This window comes from Carcharhinus amblyrhynchos, chromosome 29 (genome assembly GCF_965287045.1).
Source record: "Carcharhinus amblyrhynchos chromosome 29, sCarAmb.v2.hapA, whole genome shotgun sequence".
Taxonomy (NCBI): domain Eukaryota; kingdom Metazoa; phylum Chordata; class Chondrichthyes; order Carcharhiniformes; family Carcharhinidae; genus Carcharhinus; species Carcharhinus amblyrhynchos.
Genome location: NC_137352.1, coordinates 5,098,707 through 5,110,992, shown reverse-complemented (window position 1 = coordinate 5,110,992; position 12,286 = coordinate 5,098,707). Strand labels below are relative to the sequence as shown.

Here is a 12,286-nt window from a genome sequence, read left to right as displayed (position 1 = left end):
GAGAAGCTGAGAAAGGAAGAGGAGGAGGGAAGGATAGATTAGCGAAGGGAGGAGGAGTATGGGGGGGGTTTGCTTTACTTTGAGAAGTTGATTTGCGACTTACTTTTCAGCTCATGCAAAGAGTCTGCAAACAGCCAACACCAGAGATGTGCAAGTTAGGTGGATTGGCCATGCTAAATTACCCCTTAGTGTCAGGGGGATTAGCAGGGTAAATATGTGGGGTTACGGGGATAGAGCCTGGATGGGATTGTTGTCGGTGCAGACTTGATGGGCTGAATGACCTCCTACTGCACTGTAGGGATTCTCTGATTCTATGAGAACACTTCAACACAGCTGTAGGTAAAATGGAAGAACTCACTCACCAGCATCTGCATCTCCTGCTCCCGAATCCGCTCCTCTCTCTGCCGCCGGTGATAGTCCAGGAGTTCATCCTCATTGTCACTGATTTCCGAGATACTGTTCTTCCGCTGCCGAGGCACCGGGGCTCTCTCATCTGTGGCCATCTTCCTCTGCATCCTGGGGCTTTGGAGTGGCGTCGACACAGGCAGAGAGGTTAAGCTTTGTGCCGGGGTCAGGTTGTTCCCGTAGGCTTTCTTGGGGAGTTCAGTGGACAGCAAGGTTGGGGAAGGACTGCGATCCCTGACTCGCCTTCCACTGTTCAGCATGCCTAACCCAGGCATGCTCTGGGACGAGAAATCCTGGGTTCTCTCGGAGGAGCCTGACGAATGCTTACGTCGAAACCGAGGACTGTCCAGTGTTTCCTTGGCGAGTTTCACCTGGGGCGACGGAGTCTCGTGACGCACTGTGTCTCGGGAGCTCCGAGCGTGTGGCGAAGTTGGCGGGTTTGAGAATGCAGAATGTGGCACAGCTCTCCTGGACATGGACGGGCTTAACGGAGGCAACTCCCTCATGCTTTCCAAACTTCTCCGACCCAATCTGGGGCTATCCGGTGGCTGGAGGCTTCTGGGCTGCAACTGGATAGGCTGATTCACATGAACAAATCCTAAACTCTCTACTGGCTGGAATCCCCTTGGGGACATCTGCCTGGATGGGCTGGAAGTGATGGATCGATCATTGGGAGTCTCCTTACCTTCTCTAAAAGGGCTGGAAGGCCGTTCCTGAAGCGAGGCTTTGGATCTGGGGCTGGAGGGCCCAGTGTGAAACTTGGATCCGAATCTCGGGCTGCTGGGAACAGTGAGAACCGGGACTCTGGGGCTCCCGCTGCTGGGACTAACGGATACTGACGGAACGTTGTGGCTTTGATGGGAGAAGTTTGGACTTTCTGGCACTTTCCTGGTATCGGGAAGCCCCACTGCAGTGAAACCGTCCAGCGGGAACGCTCTCCGGTTGACGGTTGGGCTGGGTGGAGTCTCGTGGACATTGCCGGCTTTCCTGTGAGCACGTGGACTTTCCGGCACCTTCTGTGGCCCTGCGCCAAGCCCGTTACATTTGCTCAAGTCTATACCGCCTCCACTGTAGATTGGCACTGGCCTGGGAGGCGGGGGCTGCACCGTGTGGTTATAACTTGAGGATCTGATAGGCACAGTTGGAGGCACAATGGGTCCTTGGTCCTGACTGCCAGGTGAGTGGCTGGTGTAGCTGCTACTGCTGGCAGCAGAGGGTGAGGACAGGGGGGAGAACGGTGGCGACATGTTGTCATAACTTGAGCCCACCGACATGGCACCAGGGCTCAGGGGGGGCGAGAGAAGGTACCGGCTGCCTCCATTAACCATCGGAGATAAAGGTGAATGCACGTTGGTTGGCTGTTTTTTACCAGGCGACGTGGCATCCTCCATCACCAGAGAGTCCATTATATCCTGGAGATCTTTCTCGATGGAGCTTACCAGTGAGCTGTGAGTGACTGGGGTTCTTGCCAGCTGATTGCTTGAAGCTTCATTAAGCGGAGTCTGGTGGTTGCCGTTTACCAGGCTGGTGGAATCTGGAGAGAGAGAGATGGAAAAGGGGCAGAGTCAGTCAGGTTCCCAATCAGTGCAGACGCAGCGACTGGGCTACCCTGCCGAGTGCTGGTCAACCAGTGCCACTGGGGCCAGAGCAGCTCCAGAAGTGACAAATCCAGGCATGTGTAAGCTCGGGTGAAAAAAAACATTTTCAACCTTAAAGCTATTCCAAACATGAAATAACCGACTGCCTTTCTTTCCGAACTACAGGTTTGGATTTGTACAACAGTGACTATTTACCGTCTCACATTGAGAATGTGATATATATTAAATGTATAATGTACGTGAGCCGAAAGTGAGATTAACAATACATTCCAGGGTAAGGACCCCCTTGAAGCAATGTTTGTTTATTGCCAGAATAATTTTGAGAGTCGCGATAATGAGTTGTATTCATATAGCACCTTTAATATAGTGCCAGTATAGTTTTGTGCATTACAACAACAACTTGCATTTATACAGTGCATTTAATGTAGCGTCAGTAAAGTTTTGTGTGTTACAATAACGACTTCCATTTATATAGCACCTTTGATATGGTGCCAGTATAGGTTTGTGTGTTACAACAACAACTTGCATTTATATAGTACCTTTAACATAATGCCAGTGTTTTTGTGCATTACAACAACAACTTGCATTTATACAGTGCATTTAATGTAGCGTCAGTAAAGTTTTGTGTGTTACAATAACGACTTCCATTTATATAGCACCTTTGATATGGTGCCAGTATAGGTTTGTGTGTTACAACAACAACTTGCATTTATATAGCACCTTTAATGAAGCGTCCCAAGGCAACTTCACAGGAGGTGTGATCAGATAGGAATTGACATCAGTTCAGGAGAGGAGATATTAGGAGAGGCGACTGAAAGCTTGGCCAGAGAGCGAGATGGTAAAGAGCTTGTTAAAGGTGAAGACAGAGATAGGGAGGAAATTCCAGAGTTTAGGACCTTGGCAGCTGAAGCCAGGCTAGTTTTAATTCACCTTGAACTGTTCTCATTGGCACTGCCATGAGGGCAACACACCAATGAGTGTTTTGTCTTGGCAAAAAGGTAAAGTCACCACAATCCCAGATGACCGTAGGCTGGTGCTGATTTAAGTTGAGGGTCACCACACCTCAGGTGCAGTTGGGACCTTCATGGATAACCTCAGCCGGTACAGGAATCTAACCCACTCTGTTGGCCTCGCTCTGCATCATAAACCAGCCCTCCAGCTAACTGAGCTAAACCTTGGGCTTGGTGTTATACAGTTCACGATACCAAAAACAGTGGCCCAAAACCCCCAACGGGGTGTTAGGCTGATTGGGAATATACCGCAAGAATTTGTGAGTTCCCACTTGTGATTCCACTGCCAGGGGCAGCCTTGCCTGACACGTCCAGGTCACTGGCAATAAGGACTGACCCAGCAATTTCACACTATGGTACTGGGAAGCGCACTATATAGAATCGTAGAATCCTCCAGTGCAGAAGGGAGCCATTCAGCCCATCAGGTCTGCACAATCCCACCCCAGGCCCTATCCCCATAACTCCATGCATTTACCCTAGCTAGCCCCTACCCCTGACACTAAGGGGCAATTCAGCATGGCCAATCCACCTGACCCGCATGTCTTTGGACTGTGGGAGGAAACTGGAGCACCCAGAGGAAACCCACGCAGACACGGGGAGAACGTGCAAACTCCACACAGACAGTGACCCAAGACCCAAGGCAAGGAGGAGGTTGTAAAGATTATTATTCCCAGTGGATCTTTGGCGCTAACCACTGTGCTACCGTGCTGCCTGACATCCTCTGTAACATCTCAGTGCAAGGAGCAATGATTCACACTGATCAGTGATGACCGTTCACCAACTAAACCAAACAGCCACTTTGTGCACAGTGTAATTCCACAAGCAGCAGTGAGCTCAACAACTAGTTAGCATTCCTGGATGTTCTGGGTTGTTGGGACCAATGTTGACCAGGATAGCTCCTCACATGAAGGAAGAAGGAAGAATGGACTGCACAGAAACAGTTCAGGAAGGTTCACTGGGCTGATTAGTGGAGACGCTGGCGTCCCGGTATTATCACTAGACTCTTAATCCAGAAACTCAGCCAATGTTCCGGGGACCCGGGTTCGAATCCCGCCAATTTGAAGATGCACCACAGAAAGCATCCTTTCCAGATGTATCACAGCTTGGTATGGGCTCCTGCTCTGCCCAAGACTACAAGAAACTACAAAGGGTCATGAATGGGCACCTCAGTCCATGACGCAAACCAGTGCCTCCCATCCACTAACTCTGTCTCCACTTCCTGCTGCCTCGGAGAAGCAGCCACATTAATCAAGCACCCCATATACCCTCGGCACACACTCTTCCACCTTCTTCCATTGGGAAAAAGATACCAAAGTCTGAGAGCACATACCAACTGACTCAAGAACAGCTTCTTATCTGCTGCTGTCAGACTTTTGAATGGACCTACCATATCTTAAGCTGATCTTTTTATATACCCTACCTGTAACAGCAGCACTATATTCTACACCCTCTCCTTTCCTTCTCCCCAGTCTGCTCTATGGATGATACATTTTGTCTGTATAGCGCGCAACAAACAATACTTTTCACTGTATCCCAATACGTGACAATAATAAATCAAACCAAATCAAACGTGTCCATCACACATCCCATTCCTGATCTCCAAGAGTGCAAGAGGATAGACAAATGAGAAGGACCCCAGTCTCAGTGGCCAATCTACTCTTTTAGGTCTCAAATCTACAAGCCAGTGGATTTGGAGATTTTCTTGTTTGAATCTGGAGGTTTGGAGCAGGCTGTTCTTGGCTTCACTGCTGGATAAGCCCCCAGTGAAATGTGGGACATGGAGGAATGGATGGGAAAGTGTGGGAGGAGGGAGATTGAAACAGTTTGGGAAATAAGACTGCCAGCCCGCTTGTCCACTGGGGAGGAATGGTGAAGGACGTGGGAGGCACAGTATCCACTCGAGAAATGAATGATCAGAAAATCCAATGGCTGGATTTCCAGAAAGTGCAGCTGATGAGCACAGAGTCCAACTGGCAGAAGGAGGTTGTAAAGATGATTATTCCCAATCGACAACATCTGAGATACGTTAAACACATCAGCAGCTCAAAATAAGAAGCTTAGACTGCCTTCACCTACATTCTGGACCAGGTAACTATGCATTACTGGTGTGCCTCAAATATCAAACCCCCAACATCCTCAACCATCAATAACTTTTCTATTTGCTTTCAGTCCCAATCACAAAGCGCTTTGTCCACTGACTCTTTTTCCAGTGGTTGATCACAAAGGGCGGAATTTTCCTGCCCACCACTGGGATCAAAGTGGGCAGAGGATGGAGCATGTAAATGTCTGTTAACCTCAGGTGAGACTTTCTGATCTTGAGGTGAGGGCAGCTGGAAAATCCTGTCCTGATATGATCTTTGTGAACATTGCCAAAATTCTCCACTGCCTACATCCCAACTTGCGCAAAGTCCCAATCCCGACTCACTGAGCTGCACCGGCTCCTTATGATCATTTCATCCTTGTGTTCAATTCCCACCATGGCCTCTCCCTAACCTCCTGTAGCCCCACAACCCTCTCTCTAGGCGGGGTGGCACAGTGGTTAGCGTTACTGCCTCCCAGCGCCAGGCTCTTGGGTTCAATTCCTGGCTTGGGTCACTGTCTGTATGGAGTTAGCACATTTTCCCCATGTCTGCGTGGGTTTCCTCCCACAATCAGAAAGACGTGCTGGTTAGGGTGCATCGACCGTGCTAAATTCTCCCTCAGTGTACCAGAGTGTGGGAACTAGAGGCTTTTCACAGTAACTTCATTGCAGTGTTAATGTAAGCCTAATTGTGACACTAATAAATAAACTTTAAACTGAACTGTGCTCTGATTCTGGTTTGAAGTACCTTTCCTTCACTTCCCTCACTATTGAAGTGTCTTTACCCATCGCCACCACCCCCCCTTTATCTTCGCCCTTCCTTTGTTCTTTTCTCCTTCCCCCCCATCCCACCCTGCTTTAAGCTCTGGAATTCTCTCTCCCATCCCTCTCTGCCTCTCTCACCTCCTTTGCTGCTTTGCACCTACCTCTTTGAGCAGGGCTTTGACTCACTGTCCTAATATCTCCGACTTTGACCTGATTTGAATATTTATCTGATCATTTGTTGTTGTGACTTGCCTGAGAATGTGCATTAAGGGTATGATGTAAACGCAAATTGTTTCTCGATTTTGTGCAAGTCACAACCCCCACTTTGATATTTAATATACTTTAACTGGCTGACTCATTCTGGGAGTGCACGAGACAGAGGGACTGTAGTCTCTAAAATCACCGGGTGCTTTCAATCTTCACTTTGCTCAGATCCTGGAAGCACAGCTCTTGTCTGATTAAATAAAAAAGTGAATCAGATTATGCTGTGCGGAATGGAATTTCTGACTGCGCTTCATTCTATTTGTGATACCACAGCTCAGGACTAAGTGAGACTCAGGCAGAAGTAGGACCTCTTCTACAAACTCTCATTTAAATCTCTGCAGACATGAAATTAACTTTTAGGGAACAATCATAGAGAAATCATAGAGATCCTAATGTACAGAAGGAGGCCATTTGGCCTATCGAGTCTGCACCAACAATTCCACCCAGGCCCTTCCCCCATAACCCACAGACTCACCCCACTAATCCCTCGAATCTACACATTGCTGGACACACACTAAGGGGAAATTTCGAATGGCCAATCAACCTAACCAGCACATCTTTGAGAGGTGGGAGGAAACCGGAGCACCCAGAGGACATGCAGACAAGGGGAGAACATGCAAACTCCACAGAGACAGAGACCCAAACCAGGAATTGAACCCTGGAGCTGTGAGGCAGCAGTGCTAATCACTGTGTCGCCCCTGGAGTTTGCAGATATGTGCCTTTAAATTCCAAATACCAAAACATGCAGATAAAGTTGGGCGGCGCAGTACTTAACACTGCTGCCTCACATTGCCAAGGACCCGGGTTCGATTCTAGCCTTGGGTGACTGTCTGTGTGGAGTTTGCACACTCTCCCCGTGTCTGTGTGGGTTTCCTCTGGTTCCCACCCACAGTCCAAAGATATACAGGTTACGTGGATTGGCCATGCTAAATTGTCCCTTTGTGTCCCCAGGTATGTAGATTAGATAGATTAGTCATACGAAGTGTGTACGGTAATGGGGATAGGGAGGGGGTGAGGGCCTGGATAGGATACTCTGTCAGAGAGTCGGTGCAGACTTGATGGGCCAAATGGCCTCTTCTGCACATGATTCTATGAAGTTGGCTTCGCCCAGAATGAATTCCCAATCCAGACAGTGTCATCCAGTGCCAGTTTGGCTGGTATCAATGTTCTTACTATTGGTCTCTTGGCAAGAGAGGAGGAGACAATATTCTGAATGGCTGCATCACCAGGTGAGGGTGAATTGACTGCAGCTCCGGTTATTGCCGTGAGTCAGTGAGTGTCACCCTGAGTCAGACAGTGTTGGGTTCAAATTCCACTCCAGACGGTATCCGACTGACAAATCCTTCTTTCTGACAAAACGTTAAACTGCTTGCTGTCTCAGGTGGATGTGAAAAAGTCCCGTGGCGCCGTTCCCAAAGAGGAGATGGAACGTTCTCCCCACAGTTCAGGACGATATTTATCCCTCAACCAACACCAGTAAAACAGGTTGTCCGGTCATTGTCATGTTGCTGTTTGTGGGATCTTGCTGTGCACAAATTGGCTGCCGCGTTCCTTGTAGCGGCTACACTTCAAGGGCTCTTTGGGCCTCGCCGTGAGGCTGAGAGGCACGATGCAAACGCAAGCTCTTTCTAAACAACTTAACAATATTCTCTGTCCTGACTGGCTGGTGGAACAGGGCGTTACGATTGGTTGGTTCAGCAGAAAGGAAACTCTGGACGAGTCGATGCCTCCTCCGTGAGGGCAGTATTGGAGGGTGTAAGGGTGAGGGCCCTTCCAGCTAAAACAGACGCACGCTCCCATAAACAGACACACAAAGGTCAGTGACTCATGTCTCACCCATAATGTCAGTGGCCACAACTTGTTCCATGTTTTTCTTTTAATGATGATGACTGTTTGTCTCGGTACACATCATCAGGGAGTGAAAATGGAGGCTTCTCTCCACAACATGTCTGGGATTGATGATCTTCAGTGTGAAAGATGAAACTCTGAGCCTATGTTTACTCACATCACCCATTGCTGCATTTGAATTTCACGCCAGTTCTTTTAAGTTAGCCTCATTGTTTTGCAATTTATTTTGTCTCAACTTCCTGGACTACAAAGAATGGGGCAGGCTCACACGTGGCCCCGCGGGACTCTGGGGCAGGCTCACACGTGGCCCCGCGGGACTCTGGGGCAGGCTCACACGTGGCCCCGCGGGACTCTGGGGCAGGCTCACACGTGGCCCCGCGGGACTCTGGGGCAGGCTCACACGTGGCCCCGCGGGACTCTGGGGCAGGCTCACACGTGGCCCCGCGGGACTTTGCCATCAGCAACCAACCTGTCTTAATGCAACACCTCTGATACAATAAATGATCCAAAAAGGGCTTTAAAAGAAGTGAGATTAAATGAAATTTGGCAGAGTCACATGAGACAATATTAGGACAAGTAACCAGAAGTTTGGTCAAAGTTTTTAATGAGTGTCTGAAATGAGAAACGAAATTAGAGGCCGAGGGAGGGAATTCCAAAGCTTTAGACCCAGGTAGCTGAAGGCATTGCTGGCAGCAGAGCTATTAAAATCCAGCATAGATAACAGGTTAGAATTAGAGGAGTGCAGCGATCCTGGAGGTTTATAGGGCAGAGGTGGTTAGGGAGAATGAGGTTTGAACATGAGGATGAGAATTTTAAAATGAAGTCGCACTGGGAGGTGGGTCATAGGTCAGACAACACAGGAGTGACAGGGAAATGGGATGGGACAAGTTGGGCTTTAGACAGCAGAGTTTTAGACTGGCAATCCAGGAGAGATTCAGGATAGGTGAGTCTGGAGGAAGCAGAGGGTCAGTTGAGGCTTTGAGTGTCAGAGGTGGACAGAGTAATATTACAAGGTGGATATGGAAGATTCAATAAAATCATAGAATCGCTACAGTACAGAAGGAGGCAATTCAGCCCATCGAGTCTGCACCAACCACAATCTCACCCAGGCCCTATTCCCATAACGCCATATAACCCCCGGCTAATCCCCTGACACGAAAGGGCAATCCACCTAACCTGCACATCTTTCAGATTGAGGGGGGAAACCGGAGCTTTCAGAGGAAACCCACGCAGACATGGGGAGAACATGCAAACTCCACATAGACAGTCACCTGAGGCTGGAACTGAACCCGGGTCCCTGGTGCCACCGTGCCACCCCTGTACCTCCTCATACAATCAGATTACAACTGCTCAATGATATCTTCCAGACTCACCTCACCTTCTGCACAAAATTCCTTTTGTATTTAGTTCATATTAACTTCCATCAGTTTAAAAATGATAAGTTTATCAACTCTACTTTATCAAGCCAAGTATAAAGAAATGCCCTTATCTCAGTTAACTCACCTGATGAAGGAGCAGCGCTCCGAAAGCTCGTGATCCCAAATAAACCTATTGGACTTTAACCTGGTGTGGTGAGAGTTCTTACTGCGCCCACACCAGTCCAACGCCTGCATCTCCACATCACATCTGTGAGTGGGTTTATTCGTTCTCCCTGTGTCTGTGTGGGTTTCCTCCAGGTGCTCTGGTTTCCTCCCACAATCCAAAGATGTGCGAGTTGGCTGGATTGGTCATGCTGAGTTGTCCCTGTGTGTCGGGGAACAAGCTGGGGCAGACACATAATATTATGGGGATAGGATCTGGGTGGGTGCAGTCTTGATGGGGGCTCCCTCCTGCACTGTAGGGATTCTATGAAACACTTTGTTAGTGCAGTCACTATATGGAAGGCGCTACAAAAATGTAAATCCTTTATTTATCTTTTCTGATGAAAAACATTGCCCCTTTAAATTTCACCGGTTCAGCTGGGAACCGGAAGATCTAGAATTCAAATCAGAATTACTAATTTTCTGCTGCTTTCACTCCAATTTACCGCCAGCCTGGATGAGGTGCAGCAGATTTGGCCCAGGTTAAAACAGCGCGGATTGAACCGTGTGGAATTAAAATGATACAGGACAACAAGCACAGAGTCTGTACAGCGGAGAATAAGCACATGTGTAAATGTCACAACTCCAAAACCTCCTCACTTTCACTGCGGAGAGCCTTTTATAATTCTTTTAAAGTCCAGGGACTAAGTGCACCCAACATTAACTTGAAGTCAGCACCAGACAAGATATTATCCACCTTATAAATTCCTGTCTCCCAAGCAAAACAGCTCTCTCAAGTTGAGGGAACAAAACGTACTCCCTGAGCAGCTGATTAAATCTGTTCGAATCCTACACTGACAGTCTGATTCACAGAAGAACAGTAAGAAGTCTGACAACACCAGGTTTAAGTCTAACCAGTTTATTTGATCAAATAAATTTTTGATCAAATAAACTGGTTGGACTTAAACCTGGTGTTGTCAGACTTCTTACTGTGTTTACCCCAGTCCAACGCCGGCATCTCCATATCATCACAAAAGAACAGCAGCAAAACCCCCACTTACTTCATCCCTGCTCCGTGCGAGGAGAGATGGGTCCCCTTTCCTTCAGCGAAAAAGCACCGTCGCTATTTGATTCCCTCAGCCTGACTCACTCCCCCACCCCCGGGGGAACTGCAGCTCCTGGCCAGCCAGTGACTGTGGGAAGGTGCAGAGACAGACACCGGCTCATCTCCCACAGAAGCAGCAGCTCCCCTGTGGAGTGATATCAGCAGGAAATAATCCACTCCTCCTTCCCCCCCACCCCCGCCACCACCCCCTCCCAGCAGTTCCCTACCCTCCATCTACCCACCCCCGTTCCTGCTGAAGAAGCAGGCAGAGCCAGCAGCTGTATGTATACATGCACGCAACAGAGGCAGGAAACAAGCTGTTTCCATACAAGTATTTTGCATGAGCAATCTTTCCCAGCCAGAATTGAAAACACGCTGTCTGTGTGTGTGTGTGTGTGTGTGATTTCCATCCAGCACCTTGTTTGGCTAAATCCACAGGGGTTGGAGTTGGAGAAACCAAACCCCTCCTGGAGAACTCTATCAACTTCTAACACCTGGATAATAATGGCAGGTTCTTAACCCTCCAACACCTTCAATCTCCCACTGCCCGGGTTTCAGTCCTGAAGGTATTAACTCCTTGCTGGACACCATCCAGCATCTCATCTATAAGCCACCATTCTTTTCAGGTGGAATCTGGATAGAATGATACAGAAAGGAGGCCATTCAGCCCATCAAGGCTCTGTCAGCTCTTGGAAAGGGCTATCCAATGAATCGTACTCTCCACCTCCCTGACCCTGCAACCGATTTTCTTTTCCAGTCTTTATCCAATTCCTTTTTGAAAGATTCTACGGCCGATTCTCCCAGCCTGCGCCGATTCGCGGGATTTGCGTAAGCCTTCCCACCACATCGTCACTCCTGGGGGCGGATGGGGGGGTGGTGGGGAGCTGGAGATACAGCAGTCCGGGAGAGGGCGGGGGGGGGGTTCAGGGCTGGCCCGCGAATGGATGTTTGGGCTGTGATCGGGCCAGGGTAGGTGGGATGGGGCGGGGGAGGAGGGGCAACACTGCGAGGGTTCCGGGCTGGCCAGCGATCGAGCTCGCCAGCAAACCGCGGGCTGACAGATAGGGCTCACTGTGCATGCGCAGAGTCCCGGAACTGTCAGCCTCCGACATGAATAGGCTCCTCCCATCCCACCCCCCCGAGCTTTTAATAATATTCCCAATTGTGACCTCTGCATTGCACAGAGTGTGGGAGATTCTTGTCTGAAATCGCACTGAAAAAACAGAGTGATTTACACCAGTTTTCCAGCAAATTCAATACTTAGAACTGGGAGAATCGCAGCCTCTGTTTCCCAATAACAGCATTCTGGATCATAAATTCTCCTTCCTTCCCTTTTGATTATTTATCAATTAGCTCACGGTCTGAGACTCACAGGACATTTGGGTCCAATATTTTCCTCTCAGTGGATTTCTCCGTATTTACCCTATCAAAACCCTTCATACTTTACAGCACTATTCAATCTCTCCTTAATGTTCACTGCCGTATGGAGGACAATCCCAGCTTCTTGGGTGTCTACGTATATCTGAAACAATTCTCTCCTCATCCCTGGAACCATTCTGGTAAGCCTCCTCTAAGGGCTTGACATCCAGCTTAGAACTGGACAGCTGAGAGCTGGTGTAATATTCCTTGATGGGATATCAGCATGACATTACTCAAAGGGAAATGTGTCATGTAATCCACTCTTAGTTTCA

At 48.7% G+C, this 12,286-nt stretch overlaps 1 protein-coding gene across 4 annotated transcripts in view; it reads right to left on the bottom strand.

The window, feature by feature from the left end:
• The window catches only part of phldb1b (pleckstrin homology-like domain, family B, member 1b), a 315,522-nt gene that overhangs the window by 128,633 nt on the left and 174,603 nt on the right, over window positions 1–12,286 (bottom strand). For all 4 annotated transcript variants that reach the window (XM_080214763.1, XM_080214764.1, XM_080214765.1 and 1 more), the window contains exon 6: window positions 363–1,939. In XM_080214763.1, coding sequence (XP_080070889.1) covers window positions 363–1,939 — 1,577 coding nt within the window. The remainder of the gene's footprint in view (window positions 1–362; window positions 1,940–12,286) is intronic.